This window comes from Molossus molossus, unplaced genomic scaffold (assembly GCF_014108415.1).
Source record: "Molossus molossus isolate mMolMol1 unplaced genomic scaffold, mMolMol1.p scaffold_m16_p_8, whole genome shotgun sequence".
NCBI lineage: Eukaryota > Metazoa > Chordata > Mammalia > Chiroptera > Molossidae > Molossus > Molossus molossus.
In genome coordinates this window covers 18,565,888-18,584,445 of record NW_023425402.1, presented here as the reverse complement: position 1 = coordinate 18,584,445, position 18,558 = coordinate 18,565,888, and the positions used below count along the sequence as shown (strand labels likewise).

General features: G+C 35.7%; 1 protein-coding gene across 1 annotated transcript in view; it reads right to left on the bottom strand.

Moving 5' to 3' along the window:
* Positions 1-3,017: 3,017 nt before the first annotated feature.
* Positions 3,018-18,558, bottom strand: part of MMUT (methylmalonyl-CoA mutase) — a 33,078-nt gene continuing 17,537 nt past the window's right edge. The window contains exons 7-13 of the mRNA XM_036248873.1: positions 17,854-17,965; positions 16,671-16,786; positions 14,489-14,604; positions 12,111-12,242; positions 10,573-10,720; positions 8,282-8,449; positions 3,018-3,559 (exon numbers count right to left, since the gene is read on the bottom strand). Coding sequence (XP_036104766.1) covers positions 3,431-3,559; positions 8,282-8,449; positions 10,573-10,720; positions 12,111-12,242; positions 14,489-14,604; positions 16,671-16,786; positions 17,854-17,965 — 921 coding nt within the window. The 3' untranslated portion in view covers positions 3,018-3,430. The remainder of the gene's footprint in view (positions 3,560-8,281; positions 8,450-10,572; positions 10,721-12,110; positions 12,243-14,488; positions 14,605-16,670; positions 16,787-17,853; positions 17,966-18,558) is intronic.

Genomic DNA, 18,558 nt, shown 5'->3' with positions numbered 1-18,558 from the left:
ACAGGTACAACAGGAAAACGTTAAAATGAGAATCTGAGAACCACAGCATTGTATTTAACTGGGAAAATCAAAATGAATTTTCTTCAAAAGTATTTTTAAATGCTCAGAGCATTTTTCATAATGATAAGCACAAATTAGATAATACCTTAATAACAAATATATAGATTTTTTAAATTTTATCTCTCACCTTTAGACTACTTATAAAATCAAGCTTTAACTAATGGCATATAGGATGGTCCATAATTCTTTAAAATGAGGCAGAATTTACCTATTAGTAGAAATAATGTTAGCTGTTATCATCATCATCATCTTTTTACTGAGTAACTACCAAATAGCAATAAGTATAGATATTTATTACTTCAGTAAGTTTTTTCTTCATTTAAAGTAAAATATCCCTGGTAAAATGAATATAGTCTATGTATATGCCTTAACATAAATGGTTTATTAAATCCCTTTTTTATTTAAAAATAAAAAGTTTTTGAGTAGCATGAAGTGGATAGGAATTTAAAGGTCCTATTGGAGGGTGGTGGTGATGCATGACATCATTTTATGGGTAGATCGAGTTCTTTAACCACCTCCCTCATCTCTCCTCTCCATTACATGCGCTCCTCAAGATGGAAATCCGAGTAAGAAAAATTCATCCCATTTTCTTTTGCTTGGTTACTCTCTCTCCTACTTCATGCAGGTTTTGCTCAGAATGCTTCCTCTAACCTCTCCTCCACTTTCTATACCGCTATTATATTTGTATAACACAATAGTTTCCAATAAGTTGCAGTGAAAGGATTTTGATGTCTTCCAAGAACCCTAAAGCTATCATTTCAATGTGCTTCCAATGCCAGAATGACTTCAAAAGCTCTAGTACTGACAAAAAGATCATTGGAAAACAAATCCCATAATCTTACCTTTTCCTGCTTTTGACATTTCTGTGTTTTCAGTCCTAAAATCATTGCACGTCCAAGAAGGTCCACAGGCTGTGCTGTCACCCAGACCACGATGGCAGGGAGACTTGCCGCCTTCCTCAAGAATGTCGCATCTTCAGCATGGGGCCTCGCTATAATTCTGCCCCCCTTCAGCCCCTACACCAAGTACACCACATGACCCTCCAGGTCACACCCTGCAGCAACCCAGTGTCCCTCCAGATGATGGGAACATGCCTGCTGTGCCAGTCACCCCCAGGGCACCCAGGGCCTGAGCTTGGAGTGACTGAAAAGACTGTGAGCACCTCTGCTGAGAGGGAGGAGGTCCCTCCCATGGCCCCCAATAAAAATGTGAAAACAATCCCTGCCCCCCATAAAATGGCCCACAAAAGAACCACCAAAATAGGTGATGGAACATGGCCGATTCTACACAACAAATAACTAAAAATCAAGAGCCTTTTTTTTTTAAGATAAAAGCCAGATCCATCAATTCAGTCTCCCAAAATAAGGTCATACCCCCTCCACCTTTGCTCCGCAGAGAAGTGTAATACTTAGAATTTCTCTATTACATATTGTAAGTCTCATAACTCTTATCTCCAGTCTTGCCCCTATCAAAAGGCATCTTCCACACAGCTACTACACTGAAAACACGTCTTACCAGGTTATTTCTGTAGTTAAAACCCTTAAACGATTCTCTTTCTCTACAGGATAAAGTCCAAATCCCTGACCCACCTACCTCCCCAGTTTTATGCCTTCCCGTTCATTCTTTATAAATAATAATAGTAATAAGAAAAATAATATGAATGATTAACATTTATAAGACATGTACTATGTCAAGACTGTCCTAAATATTTTATTGTGGTAAAACATATATAACATAAAATCGACCTTGTTAACCATTTCTAAGTGTCCGTTCTGTGGTTAGAAGTACAGTCACGTTGTTGTGCACCGTCACCACCACCCTCCGGGGAAGGAACTGCGTCATCTTCCCCGACTGAACTCTGCACCCATTGAACACTGATTCCTTATCCCCCCCCCCCCCCGCCCCCCAGGCCCTGGCAACCACCTTCTGTCTGTCTCTATACATTTGACTATTCTAGGTACCTCATATAATTAAAATTATGTATTTGTCCTTTTGTGACTGGCTTATTTCACTTGAATGACTTCAAGATTCATTTTTGGTGTTGTTGAATGTGTCAGAATTTCTTTTTCAGGCTGGATAGTATTCTGATTGTAAGTATATATCACATTTTATTTTTACATTCATGTCAGTGGATCCTGAGTTGCTTCAACCCTTTGGCTGTTGTGAATAACGCTGCTATTAATATGGGTATATAGGTATCTGTTCGAGTCCCTGCTTTCAATCTTTTTTGATATATACCAGAAGTGGAATTGCTATGCCACTCGGTAATTGTTTTTTGAAAAATCCTATCATCCTCCACGGGGGGGCATTGTATATTCCAACCAGTAATGTACAAGGGCCCGTGACAGGTAATTTTATATGTCACCCTGACTGCCCACGGGATGCCCAGATTTAACATTATTTCTGGGTGTGTTTATTAGGGTGTTTCTGGATGAGATTAACACTGAATTCATGAACTTAGTAAAGTACATTGCCTGCCCCAATGTGGCTGGGCATCATCCATTCTGTCGAGGGCCTGAACAGATCAAAGGCAGAGAAGGAGGAATTCACCCCTCTTTTCCAGCCTCACTGGGATTTACATCATGGGCTCCTTCGCTCTCAGGCCTGCAGACTTGGACTGGATTCTATCACTGCCTTTTCCAGATGTGTACACCGTAGCCCTTCCACACTCCCAGCTTACATCATCATTCTGGAGGAAGCCATACTCACAACTAAAGCACTCTCATTTTAGGGAAACTATAAATACCCACTCTCCTCAGTCTCCAGCCAAGCCCAGCAATAAGGTCACATGTTCATGCCCAGGAAGCAAGCAGAGTCAGACCTGATGTATTCTGCTGTTTCCCTCCTGTTCCAACCTTTGGGTCTGATTTAATACTCTTACCGAGGTCATCCTAAAATGGCTGAGAACCACAACCACAATATATTTCCCCACATAAATGAACAGCTACTATTTCTTACAAGATAGATGTAATTATTTTGCACATACATGGATTTTATTTTCTGGTACTCCGTCAATATAATGCTAATTGAAAATGGGATTTTTTTCAGGTACAATTTAATTCTTAAAATACAAAGTAAATAGATTTACAACAAATATTTCCAAAAACCATCATGATTTTTTTAAAAGAACACCTTTGGCTAGAGTTTCTGGTAAAGTATTGAGCATGTGTTATTGAGGGTTTTTGAGGACAATTTTTTTAAAAATGAAACTGTACATATACACTTATAGCATGACAACATTCTTATGTCAGGTATTTTAATGTAAAGCTTTCAGGAAAACATACATCAGGAGTGGAATTAAATTGCAAATATTTTCTTTGATGGTCATTAAAAGAATATTTTAGAAAAAAACTAAAACAGAGAAAGAATGTTACATAGATTGCTGCTTCTTTTCCAAACACTTCTCAATATCATCAAGCACTTGAACAGCAGCCTTTGGAATTCGCGTCCCAGGACCAAATACATTGGAAACACCAACTTCATACAGAAATTCATAATCCTGTTGAAAGAATTTGTTTAATTAATAGAAACAATACTGTTTTTAATTTTTAAAAAATTAAACAAAAAAAAAAACAGTATTTGCTTTTGTTTCTTTTTGTCCCCAACGCCCCAAACTTGCTTAGCTGGTACACCACTGGCATTTGGGGATGAAAAATTCTCCCTTGACTGGGACTGCCAACAGCCACTGGCACCACCCTCACGCCCCATTAAAAGAACAAAACACATTCTGCCCACTTTCCAAACCACCCAATCGGGTTGTTTACGGTGAGAGCTGTATGGCCCAGAGCTCGAGAACGAACGTCTGAGCCCTAAACCAGTTATCCTTCACCTAAATCTCACTACTGATCATCAATTACTTGGGTTAAATTTAGTATTATATTATGTAAAGCTTCAGGTTTACAAGGCTATTTATTTTCTCCAAGGTATTTTGTCTGCAGCTACTGAATAGTGGAGTACTTTGAATTTGACTTCATGATGGAATTAGATTTTTTATAAATAAAGATTAGCTCATTTTTTAAAAAAATTCTGTTGCTAATGCTGCTGTTCGTTAGTTTATTTTAAACAAAGTCAAAGTTTGAGTGAAAATATTCCCAGGCTTTAGGCTGTGTCCGTGTTGGAATAGTCATTGCTATAATACTGAGTTTAGGACATGCTTTAAAACCCTGATCCTCGCCCAGCCAGTGTGGCTCCGTGGACTGAGCATCGTCCCATGCACTGAGAGGTCCAGATTTGATTCCTGGCCAGAGCACGTGCCCAGGTTGCGGGCTCGATCCCCAGTAGGGGACGTGCAGAAGGCAGTCATCGATGTTTCTCTCACATGGATGTTTCTCTCTCTCCCTTCCTCTTTCTCTAAAAAAACATATTTAAATAAAAAAAAAAAACCTGATCCTCAATCACTAGGGCGACTAGATATTCCAGGACATTCCAGTTTGTGCTTACTGTTGCAGCACCTTTTTCTTCTTTGTGAGCCTTTTTTAAAACTAAAGTATAACTGACATATAACATTTTATTAGTTTCAGGTGCATAACATCATGATTTGATATTTGTATATACTGTAAAATTATCACCACAATATGTCCAGCTAACATCTATCATCATGCAGTTACAAAATAGTGTGTGTTTGTTGAGAATTTTTAAGATTTATTCTCTTGCCCTGGCCAGTGTGGCTCAGTTGGCTAGCGCGTCGTCCTGTACACAGAAGGGTCTTGGGTTCAATTTTGAGTCAGGGTACATACTCAGGTTTCAGGTTTGATCCCCAGTCAGGATGCATACAGGAGGCAACCAATCAATGTTTCTCTCTTTCTTTCTCTCTCTCTCTCTCTCCCCCCCTCTCCCTTCTTCTCTCTCTCGAGTCAATGAAATACATATCCTCGGGTGAGGATTTAAAAAAAATTTTATTTTCTTAGTAACCTTCAAATATGCAATCCAGTATTATTAACTATAGTCACCATGCCATACATTACATCTCTATCGCTATTTTATAACTGGCAGTTTGTCCCTTTTGACTCCCTTTACCCACTTCACCCACCCTCTGCCTCTGGCAATCACCAATCTGTTCTTCCACATATAAGTGAGATCATATGATATTTGTCTTTCTCTGACTCACTTACTTCACTTAGCATAACACCCTCAAATGCTGTCACAAATAGCATGATTTCCTTCTTTTTATGTTTGAATAACATTCCATTGTGTGTATATATAGCATATTTTCATGGTGGTTCGGATTTGTATTTTCTTCAGATAAATGCCCAGAAATGGAATTACTGGATCATATGGTAGTTCTATTTTTAATTTTTTGAGGAACCTCCACACTGTTTTCTATAGTGCCTGCACCAGTTTGTATTCCCACCACAGTGTACAAGGGTTTCCTTTTCTCTACATCCTTGTCAACACTTGTTATTTCTTTCTTTTTTACAACAGCAGCCTAACAGGTGTGAGGTGATATTTGCATGTCATTGATGATTAGTGATGTTGAGCATCTTGTCACCTGTTGGCCATCTGTATGTTTTCTTTGGAAATATGTCTGTTCAGGTACTTGCCCCATTTTTTAATCATACTCTTTGGTTTTTGCAGCCCCCTCTTTATTTTTATTTTTTATTATTTTTTTAATCCTCATTTTTTTATTATTTAATTAACTTATTTTTGTTACAGATGTTTCCCCTTTTTCACCCACTGATTCCCCCGTCCCTTCAGCCCCCTTTTTAATACCACCCGTTTTCATTTTCAAAAGTAATCGTATTTGGATGATCAATTATATGGTTATGCTAATTATCCCCCAACTATTTCTTTTCTATCTCTATTAGTTCCTTATAATATTCTTGTAATACTATACTTCTGCACTTAACACATCTTATTGAACTTTTCTCCTAGTCTATGAACTTCTAAGGACAGAAATTGTGCCTAATCATCTTATATCCTCAGCACATGGCATATAAAGGCATTCAAAATATGCCACTGTTCTTAGGCAGATGCTGTAGATTTAAAAGTTCATAAGATAACTTGGTAAAACATGTAATAACAGTTATCTCCAAAATAGGGATGGTCCAATTGATAGATTATCTTCGGTCTTTCCTCGTAATGCTGAGCACCACTTGTTCTGACATCCGAGTACGGATTTGGAACGGAGGGCTCACCTAGGAGAGGACTGCGGGACGCCGCAGCCGCAGAGGGTCCTTGACTCATCTGAGCCTGACAGAGCCTTGTAAAATGTGTTTTCATGAGAGGATAAATGCTAGAAATCAGTGAATCTAAGTAAAGGGTATACTGGTGTTCTTTGTACTATTTTCATTTTGTACCTGATCTATTAGTTTGAAATTATTTCTAAGTAAAAAGCTGTTATTGTAAAATGCCCTCCAGGCCAGGCATATCACATTGCCCGCTTTATGATGGAAGTGGGCAGCAGGAGGCTGTTAGCTTTGTCTAAAAGACTTGGAAGTCACTGCTGTTAAAAGGGTCAGAAGATCCTGATGGTAGTTACAAACCACATTTATTCAATCAGGCTGCAGAAACCATAAGCTCCACAATGGCAGTGGCTAAATCTGTTTGATTAACCACCATATATTAGTGCTATCTAATTTAAAATCTAAGTATCTTTCAATTGAATACTTTATACATTTACTGCAAACAAATAATAAGAAAAATTCATGGGTATTGACTGCTATAATGATAAAGGATGCCCATACTAGCACTCAAGTGTGTCATTACAGAAAATGATCCTTATTCTTTAAACTCATGAGGAAAAAAGTAAACACCTACAGATGATGTTCCAAGTGATTCAAATATCCAGAGTTAATACAACTTGTGTGAAATATATGTCTTGAAAATGTCAACTTACTCATAAAACAAGCTTGTGTTTTTTTTCTTGACTCATATTTCAATTCCATTATTTTGTGTTGCCTAATTATTTTGGTTCTTAAATTTTAATATTATGCCCCAGAGTTTAGATATTCCAGTCTCTAAAACTGCATTATAGATAGAAGTATTCCATTGATAGATAGCAACAAAGAATAAAAATCTTTTCTATTCCCTAGTAGTAAACTATATTTATGAAAAAACAGGCAAGTACATTAACAAAAGCAATTTTGTATTGACTATATTACCTTTAAGAACTGTGTTTTTACTAATAATCTTTACTAATTATTTTAACTGATAGGTAAGGTAATATGTGAAGGTGTCCCCCACCCCATTAGTAAACTAACCGACATCACTGATCATTATCTATCATCCATTTCTCCTTTCCTAATACGATCCACATTTTTGTTCAAGAAACCACCTCTACCTCATTCAGCCAATAATTTTCAGGACAGGCTGGTTCCATTTATGTTTGAAATATATTTTGGGGTCAAAGAAAATTATACCCAAATCAAATACACTTTAGTAAAAAGGTGGTTTTATCAGACCATGCAACTGATACAGCTCTGAGTTAGGGCAGCATTTGGGGGTGGGAACATGGAGGAAATGGACAAGGAGGTAGCTACTCTGAAACAACATAGGCAAGTGCTGCTGACTGGGTAAGTAAAGAACTCCCTTTATGCCCTGGCTGGTTTTGCTCAGCGGTTAGAGCATCGGCCTGCGGTCCAGAGAGACCCGGAGGTTCAGTTTCCGCTAAGGGCATGTACCTCGGTTTCAGTTTGTCCCCAGCCCTGGTTGGGTGGTGTTGGTGGCAACCACTCGATGTGTCCCTTTCACGTCGATGTTTCTCTCTCTCTCCCCTCCCACTCTAGCTGAACAAAATATCAAAAAATGTCCTTGGGTGAGGATTAAAAAAAAAAAAAAAGAACTCCCTTTACCACCAGGACAAGGGGTGCTCACTATATCTCTGGTTGACATATGCACAGTGTGTTTACCATTCTTCTCTGTTCCAGCTGTGAGATTTTATTACTTTATCCTGTTCCTTCTCCATCACTATTTTTTGAACATAAAGAAAGTAGATCTCTATTTGGGTTATTAGTTTGCAGGAAGAGAATTCTTTCACAGAAGCTCTGTAAATTGTTAAATTAAATTATATATATGAATTACATATAGCTTGAATAGAAAAACAACATTGCCCACTTTTGGGCTTTGTAGAACCTAGTAAAACCACCAGAAAGTAATACGGCTCAAAATCTACAACAAATTGATTTTCAGGAAAGGTGTATAGTAAATTAAAGAACTACATATAAGCTATTGTTACTTAGGATTCCCATCACAGTACTAGAAAAATAGAGGAGGAGAAAAATACCTGTGGTGGTATCACCCCTCCACACATGACGAGAATATCTGGCCGTCCAAGGGAGTTCAGCTGTTGGATGAGCTCAGGAACGAGGGTTTTGTGACCAGCAGCAAGTGTGCTCACACCCACAGCGTGCACATCTGCGTCCACCGCCTGCTGGGCCACTTCAAGGGGAGTCTAAGCATTAGAAAGCAAAGAGACAAATCATCATTTAAGTGTTTTAAGTATTATCTACTTACTCAACATTCTAATATTGTACTCATTAAAAATCTTGACATGACTATAACTTCATATTTCATCATTCTCAAATCATAAATACCAACTCATCCAATTGATGCAATAAATACCAGTGCTATATTTTTGTTTAGCACTAGAATTTATCAGATTTAAGTTTATACCAATACATACTCCCTCTTCATTATAATTTTTAAAAACTGTATCTGTTGTCTTCATTATCAACATTTATTGAGTTGTGCAGTATAAGGCAACTATGAAGAAGTAAAAGACTAAATATAAAATGCAGTGTTAAAAGTGAATCTTAGCCCAGCCAGTGTGGCTCAGTGGTTGAGCATTGACCCAGGTACCAGGAGGTCACCGATTCGGCTCCCGGTCAGGGCACGTGCCCAGGTTGTGGGCCCAATCCCCAGTGGGGGGCATGCAGGAGGCAGCCAATGGATGTTCTCTCTCATCGATGTTTCTAACTCTCTCTCCCTCTCCTTTTCTGTCCCTCTAAAATCAATAAAGAAAAAAAAATTTTTTCTTTTAAGTGAATCTTATATTTTAAAACAGAATGAGAAAGAGTGATGTTTACAAGATGGCACACTAAGAAGCTCCAGTACCTGGTTATTCCATGGAGACACTGAATTAATAACAATATGTGGACCAAAATAACATTGTTAAGAACTCTAGTTTTAACCAGTTTAAGATACAAAAATCATAAAGGATATGTTTAGGTATTCAATTATTAATTGAGTTACCCAAGATCATATCCACTTCCTATAATGAGTCTGTGACATTGCTTTGATAATTTATATGTATTTAAATCATTTCACATGAAAGATGCCTAAGAGTTTTTCATTGCAAATATAATGTAAATTAAGAAATTTGGGGAGAATAAGGCCACCTCAGAAACCACTGTACAGTTATAAGTACAAAACAATGATCAAAATCTGTGAATTTTCCAAGTTTGGCAAGATTTTAAGGCTCATAATTTTAGTTTGGAAACAAAAGATTCTACATTCTCAGTAACGGAGCCACAGTCACGAAGCTCTCCTGTTAAGTCACAAAGAATGTAGATCAATTTTGAGTCTGTGAAAAATATTAACACATAAAATTAAAACCTTTAAAGAAAATGTGCATACTCTTCCCCTTGGATTTCTTACAGGTAAAAATTTTAATTGACTTAAGCATGATTTATCTTTTATATCATCCATGCTACCAAAAATTATCAGATTAAAATTCCATTTAAACAGTTCAGCTCCATGCTTTATGCTTATATAAATTAAACTGTATTTTACGTTACCAATGTTGAAAATTTTAAAACTTCACATCTAATTTTGATTAAATCAGTCATCAGAGAACTTCAGGACTATACTTTCAGCCACAGATAAATTTTTTTAAATGACACAGTATTCTGTTAATAAGTTGTTAGTACTAAAAGACCAAATATATATTTATAGATGGGATTTAATTAAGAATGAACTTACAGTTCTTTGAAAAATTATTTTAGATGCCAAAGGCTGAGGACAATTTTTTTAATTACTTATATTTTATAAAAAATGCTATAGAGAATTTCAGCTTCATTTACTTCCAACAAATTATTTTCCTGCTAGGTCTAATATTCTGTGATCAAATGAAATACTACTAGAGAGTAAAAAAGAGAAAAATCTAATTATGAATCGAGCTGACTCTGATGCTTAATTCCCCTTTCAAAACACTTTCCACCAATCCAATGTGGGCTATCCTTCCCACAGAATATTAGTCACATAGTAAGTAGTAGAGTAAGGCACTTGAAAGTAATCTTTGCAGTTTCGGAAGTCTAATAAAAGTTATAGTTTGGAACTGACAATGATTTTTACAAAATCTCATTAACAAGTACTTTATCATGAATTACATTTTATTCTTATTTCTGTCCTAATTAATTAGATTATATGCATTCAAAAATAAATAAGAAAATGTGTTGAATTCATGTTCTTCTTTTACAACTTTAAAACATCATCATGGTCTATTATATTCATATGATTTTTTCTACGTGTAATTTATGACACACTTTTTAAATTCCTCCCAACAATTTTCAGTACCTGAAAGAGAGGACCGATGTCCACGTCAAAACCAAGATCAGCAAATCCTGTAGCTATGACTTTTGCTCCTCTGTCATGTCCATCTTGTCCCATTTTTGCCACAAGAAGACGAGGTCTGCGACCTTCACGTTCCATGAATTTATGAACCCTAAACAACATTTTGAAAGACAAGTTATATAATTAAATAAATAAAATACAAAGTTATATATTAATTGTTCAAAGGTAGGATATAAAAACTATAATTTATTCGCAGCAAATCTTTCAAGTTTACTTAAAAACACCTAATCTGTTTACTCAATTTCATTAACATTTCTATTTTACATTGAGAACTCCATTAAGGCCTGAATGTGTTTACCATCTCCCCCTTACAGGACAGTTTGAAAGACGGCACAGCCTGTAAGAGCATCACAGTGAACCAAGATGAGAAATTGACTACTTTCCACCTTCTTAAGCCAGTCTCCAGACTACTGAATAATAAATATTTAAATGTAAACTAAAAAGTATCTTTCAGAGTTATTTATACACATACGTGAACTGTCCATATACCTCCCATCACAGGTGTGAACTCCCCCAAGTTGACTGCAGTGTGTCTTATAATGACGTGTAATCAAAGTACTTGCTTACTTAAATCAATACATTTACACCCCAAATGAAAAAACATTACATTTATTTCTGACAATAGATAAAAATATTCGATTTTGATGACTTTGACCTTGGCTGTTTTGGTATTTATCTCATATATAAGTAGTCATATAAAAATTTTTGTGGGGCCCTGGCCGGTTTGGCTCAGCAGTTAGAGCATCAGCCTGCAGTCCCGAGAGACCCAGGTTCGGTTCCCGCTAAGGGTATGTACCTTGGTTGCAGTTTGTCCCCGGCCCTGGTCGGTCGTGCAGGTGGCAGCCACTCGATGTGTCCCTTTCACATCGATGTTTCTCTCTCTCTCTCTTCCTCTCTCTCCTTCCCACTCTACCTGAACAAAAATGTCCTCGGGTGAGGATAAAAAAAAAAAAAAAAAATTTTGTGGGGATTTTATTACAAAGTTTGAGAAACCAATCATTCGGAAGCTACTTCTTACACTTGAGAAGCATCATCAATTTATATTACTTTATATTTCTAAATCATGTTTGACAGTGTAATTACTATCAGTTCAGTGAAGACTGATTTGAATTAACACAAAGATGACAACCAAATATTTACTTTCAAATAGAAAAATTAAGATTTTATAATTATTTGAGCAATTAAACAATGTAAATAAACGAGAAAATATTTTAGTACTTTAGTAAAGAGGATAAAATTTAAGCACCTGGAGGATATGAAGCAACATCAGTTAGTCAAACAAACATCTGTTTGAAATGAGAAAGTACTAATGGGTACTATGGTGAAAATTCAAAATACTGTTTTAGTAAAACTACAGACAAACAGAAAAGCCAATTTACATTTTCCAAGGGGTATGTGAAAAAAACTTAAGCCTGCAGTCCATTCACAGGGATTATGTTAACTGAAAGATGATATGCTGGTATAGAAATCTCACATATTACCTCTTGAGAGCAAATGTTATCTCTTTACTTTCTCCAAATTCCTGGCGATAGGCTCCACTCACCATCCGATCATTAGCTTTATGTTCGCCAAATATCTTTTTCATGGCATCTGTGATTTCTCCAACTGTACATCTAAAATATGACAGTGAAGTTCTGTTAATATCATTATTTGAGATAAAAACACTTAGTTACCTTAAGAGTCAATATAATTAGACATGTTTTAATATCTACGTAAAAAATTAGGCTGTTGCCCTGGCCGGTTTGGCTCAGCAGTTAGAGTCAGCCTGCGGTCAGCCTGTGGTCCAAAGAGACTCGGGTTCGGTTCCCACTAAGGGCATATACCTTGGTTGCAGTTTGTCCCTGGCCCTGGTTAGGTCATGCGGGTGGCAATCACTCGATGTGTCCCTTTCACGTCGATGTTTCTCACTCTCTCTCTCTTCCTCTCTCTCCCTCCCACTCTATCTGAACAAAAAAAAATAGGCTGTCAAAAATCTAAATAATAATTTTTTTACTGTATCATAAAAGTACCTTTCCTCAGAATACTTACTAAAAAACTATTTTGGATGCCTTTATATATAATAAGCTCTCTTTTTCTAATATGTTTTTATTGATTTTTTTTTTTAGAGAGAGAGATAGAAACATCAATGTGAGAGAGAAACATCAATTGGCTGCCTCCTGCACGCCCCCTACTGGGGATCAAGCCCAAAACCCAGGCATGTGCCCTCACTGGGAATCGAACCCAGACCTCTCAGTCCCTGGGGCAATGCTCAATCCACTGAGCCACACCAGCCAAACTATAGTAAACTCTTTTTAATACTTGTCAACCAGACAAATGACTGACCTAAAAATAAAAAATAGATAAGCATCTAAAGGTTATGAATAATTCACCACAATATAAATGTGCAAAGAGCAATGTTCTCCCTGATATTTTTATAAAAAGTCAATCTTTTGGCATAGCCCACCCATTTGTTTATTAATTCATTCAACATGTACTGAGTACCTAATATGGGCCAAGCATAATATGGGCCAAGCAATGGTAAGTGCTAGAAATACACTGACACATCAGACCCCCCGCCCCCCGCCGCCAAAACATACCTGTTCTAATAGAGCTTATCATCTAATCAAGGGATACAGACAATAGACAAGCAAGTAATAATATAATTTCATATGGTAATAAGTACTACAAAGACACTAAAATTGGCAAAATGAAGTGGGGTGGCTAGGAAAACAATGTTAAAGATATTGCAGATATGAAGACTTTTGAACTTAGACATAAATAATAAGAAAGAGAACATAAGGGGAAGAGTATTTGAAAAAGGAAACACGACATGCAAAGCCTCTGAGAAGTAGAAAAAAATGTTTTGTATTTTAAAAATAAAAATAAAAATAGAAAGGACATTGAAGACACAGCATAGTGAAGGAAGTAGAATAAGATAAGGTCACAGAGGTAGGCAAGAGCCATGGTAAGATTAGGTTTCAATTTTAAAGTAATGGAAAACCACTGAAGGGATTTTAGGTTGAGAAATCATCTAACTTCTTTTAAAAAATTAAAACTGGAAAAAAAAAATCCAATCCACATACCATTTACTCTACCCCTTAAGCACTTAAAACAACGTTTAAAAAAGTTCATTATCTTAAGCAATAAATAATAAAAGCAAAAATAATTTATTTAGTGACATTATCACATATTGGGAGAAAAGTTTCTATGAGTCATTCACTTTTCTCCTCGTCCTGCAAGGCAAAGCATTGATTACCCTTTATTCTGGACTATCTTTTCAAAGATGTCTATATAGTGAATAGCCTTAGAAGACAGACATATAGTCTACCTCTGGACAAAGGGCAAGTCTTCTTACTGTCCAATCTATTAATACCTCCCTGTATGTGAAAGTATATCAAACTTCAACTTGCAAATATCAGCGACATGAATTCACTACAAAGTGTCAAATGTCCTGAATCACCGGATATACACAAGTATTAATATTATTCATTCAAAATATATGTTTTAAATGCAAATATGTTTAAGAAAAACAAGAATTAACTTTATTTTGGTCTTTTCTTTTAGGCTCACATGGTTTATGGGATCAATTTTTTTTAAATTATGTTTTTATTGACTTTTTAGAGAGAGAGGAAGGGAGAGAGATAGAAACATGAATGTGAGAGAGATACATCAATCGACTGCCTCCTGCACGCCCCCTACTGGGGATCGAGCCTGCAACACAGGCATGTGCCCTGACCTGGAGTTGAACCGGGGCCTCTTAGTCCATAGGACAATGCTCAATCCACACTGGCCTGGCTCAACTTTTTATTTTAGAACACTTAGAAAAGCTAACTGGTTAACTTTTACTATTTGGAAATTTCCAAAGTTTAAATATCCTCACCTTGCACGAGCTGCCTCCACTGCAAGAGCCAGAATATTCCCGTCTCCACTGGCAGCACATTCAGTCAGCGCGGCTAGACACCGTTCCACTGCAGCAGGATCCCTGCTAGATTTGATCTGATAGCAAAGGCCAAGGAAAGGGAGGATTGAAGTGAACAGAGAATAAAACAGAGATCAGGAGATTAGACGCAGATATATATCATACAAAAATTGTTCCTAACTTCAAAACAATTTTTAAAAATAGAGAATAATATGCATCCTAACTCTGATATTCCTTTAATCCATTCATTTACTCATTGAATAAACATTTAAGGACTTCCTAAAACAATATTAATGTCTGTATAACCCTGATAAATCAGAAACAAGCAGGGAAATAATTAATAATAGTGCTGACCCTCCCAAGTAGTATATGCTTCTTAGGCTTTTCTAATCTAGCAAGACACTGAAAACAAGTGGCTCTTTTATACGAGGAACATCGTGAACAAAATAAGCTGCCGATCAAAACAGATCCGGAGTCATGGAAGTAGGGAAGAGACTGCCAAACCTCAGAGGTACGGAGAGTGGGAGGGATGGGAAGAGATAAACCAAAGAACTCCTATGCATATATACATAACCAATGGACACAGACATTAGGTTAGGGAAAGCAGGAGTGGGGTGGAGCAGGGGGATAAGGGGGTACATCTGTAATACTTTCAACAATAAAAAAGAAGAAAGACAATGAAAAGCATGGTCAAAACTTTTTCCTTCAGGTCCTAGATCTACTGTGCTCTGTCAACAACCTGTCTAAACAAAGTTACCTAAATCCAATATTTTATAAGTTTTCATCACCTGTAAAAGAGTCTAAAATATATTGCTCAACATGTCACTAAAATTATATCATATCTATAAGCAGAGGTGGGCCAGAAAATTTATATTAAGGGCAAGGAAAAAACCAACTCCATTATTAAATTTCTCTCTCTTGCCTGAAATAAGTCTATCATCGTTTATTGTAAATGGAACCCCTTGAGCTTTAGGGTATAGAGGTAATAAAAGCCTAAAGTATAACAGAAGAGAAAAGGGTTTCCCAAATATAATAAATATTAGACTTCTGTGATCACTGGAAATAAAATGCTACACCCTAAAAGGGCCTTTTAAATGACAAAATGTAAGAAAGGAGCCATTATATTCTGATTAAAGGTGAAAGAGGAAATATCATTAAACATCTACCATTAGCTTTAACAGAAAAAAAAAAAGATGATAGCTATGCATTCAATCTAACTGAACAAAGTCTATTAGATTCTTAAAGATCATTTGAACTGAAAGGGGGGAAAGTTATCTTAAACAATCACAGAGAAAGTGAACAGAGAAAAGCCATTAAGAAATTTCAAGTCTCTTGCCTGAGGCATAGCAGTGATTACAATAGCCAGAAATTAAGAGACCAAGGTTGCTTCATACAATAGAAATATATAGGTCACAACAGTGAAAATTAATATGTTTTATCTAGTTTAGTATTGCATATACTTTGGATCATCTCTGTGAGAAAGTACAAATAAAAAGGAAAGATAGTACTTTAGTTTCAATCAAAATAAATATAGTTCATTATAAACTGTAGCTTACAAAAGCACTACCAATATATTTTAATTAACACAAAAACAGAAGACAAATGATTCATTATAGTATCAGGAACCATGGTCTAGAGGAAATAAATTTTAGTGAGAAGCCCTGGGTTCAAATACTGATTATGAACTTCACTATGTTTTTTTTTTTTTTAATTAATTTGTTTTTGTTACAGAGGTTTCTCCTTCCCCCCCTCCCCCACTAATTCCCCCTCCCCCTCCTTCCCCACCTTCACTATGTTTGTAACTTAGAATGAGTTACACAATCACCTATGCCTCAGTTCTAATCTATAAATGACAGGAGGTATGATTATGGCATGGTTTTAAATCCTAACATATAAATTTCTTAGAGTCAGATTTCATGCTTTAAAGCATGAGTTTTTGGTGGCAACATACTTAGATTTAAGTCATGGCTGTTTATTTATCCAAGTTTCTCAATCTCCCTTATCTTTAGTTTTCCTTATCTTCAAAATGTTGGGAAATAATATCCACTTCATGAGGCTGTAATAAGGATTAAGCAGGACAATGTAAGGATTTAGCCAGTGCCCAGAACACAGAAAGCATTCAAAACATGATAGCTATTATTACCTTCTTAAGTTTTTCAATCTGCTTGTTACGCACTGAAGTATTATCAATTGCCATAACATCCACGGGTTCTTCTTTTTCCAGCTGGTACTTATTTACTCCAACAATTACTTCAGCACCTATTAATTTCCCAAAGGAAATAAATTCACAAATAAATCCCTAGTAGTAATAATCTGATGATCATGTATTTCTCTCATAAATTTAATATTTTTAAGTAGTCTTCTTAACTCTTAATAAAAAAACTTCAATATAGATCAGCAAAACCCAATATGGGATGGGGGTGGGAGGGGAAAGAACAGGTATATATCAGAAACTCTGTAAGGGGCAATTTTTATCATTCTCCCAGAGTTTCTAATAAACCCTCTTCTAACACTTTTACAAAATCAAAACAGTCATAGCAGCCACCATCTAAGATTTATAAGGTAGAGAATTAACATCCAACAGGTTTTCTAATAGTTTCTTGAATTTTCTTATGGACAATCGCATTAAAACAAATTATTTTTAAATCTATAAATGATAAACAAGAACTACAGAGATACTTTCTTAACATGATAAAGAATATATTTTGCCTCAAACTATCAGATTATTAGTCTAGCAAAAGACATACATCCTGCCACCCCAACCCCAGGTTATATATCCCTTCTTAATTCCTTCATAGAACTTATCACAATCTATAATTACTTTTTAATTTACTTGTTTACTTGTTAATTCTCTCTCTTTCTAAAATGTAAACTCTGTGGGTGCAGAGATCATGTCTATCCCATTTACAGTTGTACGTCCAGACATAGCACCATGTCCCAAATACTTAAGACTAAAAAAGTGTGACTGAATAAATGAATGAATGAATACCCCAATGCAGAACACAGTGACCAATAATTACGTCACCTTCCATGCTGAAGATACTCACCCACACACATGTACATGGACACAATGGGCATACCTCCACTCATACTTGCATACTTTGTACATGTTTGTCCATGTGCATCCATACACACAAAAATACAAACACAGAGAAAGACACACAGACAGACAGACAGATGGATAGATTTAGATGAAAAACATTTTACCCACATCTCCTTTTTTCCATTAATTTGTTTTATTAACTATAAATGTTATCTTCAAACAGAAATAACTATTTCTTTTTAAATACTGGATTTCACATATTAACTTCTCTACTTTATCTTACCAGAATCTATTCTAGCTTGTCTTCGGGCAGCACATTCTTCAATTCGAAGTTTGGGTATTCCCTCCGCAACAGCTTTGGCCATTCCACCCATATCTTCAATTTCATTAATGAGCTAATAAGAAAAACAGATGAATAAAGTGAAATATAAACTATTTTTACAAACTATTCAAATTTATGTTACATAATTACTCATATTCAATTATTTTAGTGGTAAATTTAGTGATTTATAAGAATTAAGTTAACATCAAGAGCATTAATTAGAAATTCTGCAGAGTTAATAACACTGTATTTATATTTGAAAGTTGTTGAAAGAGTAGATTTTAAAATTCCTCCTCACACAAAAAATGTGTAACCCTGTGTGGTAATGCATGTTAACTAAACTTATTCTGAAAAAAAAAACACAAAAAACTTATTCTGGTAATCATTTCACAATATATACATATAGCAAATCATTGTGTTGTACACCTAAAACTAATACAATATGTCAATGATATTCAATGTTTTTTAAATTTGTGTTTAAAGTTGCTAAAAAGTCAACAGAAAAACTAACAAGTATATTCTAGAAAATAAAACCAAATCTCTCACTTAGGTGTTGGGAGAAAACTAAAGATAACATAAATTCTCTGATCTTTATTTTTAGTTATATAAATAAATAAAGTTTTCATAGTTACTTAAACAAAGACTCTTTAAAAATATTTCAAGCTC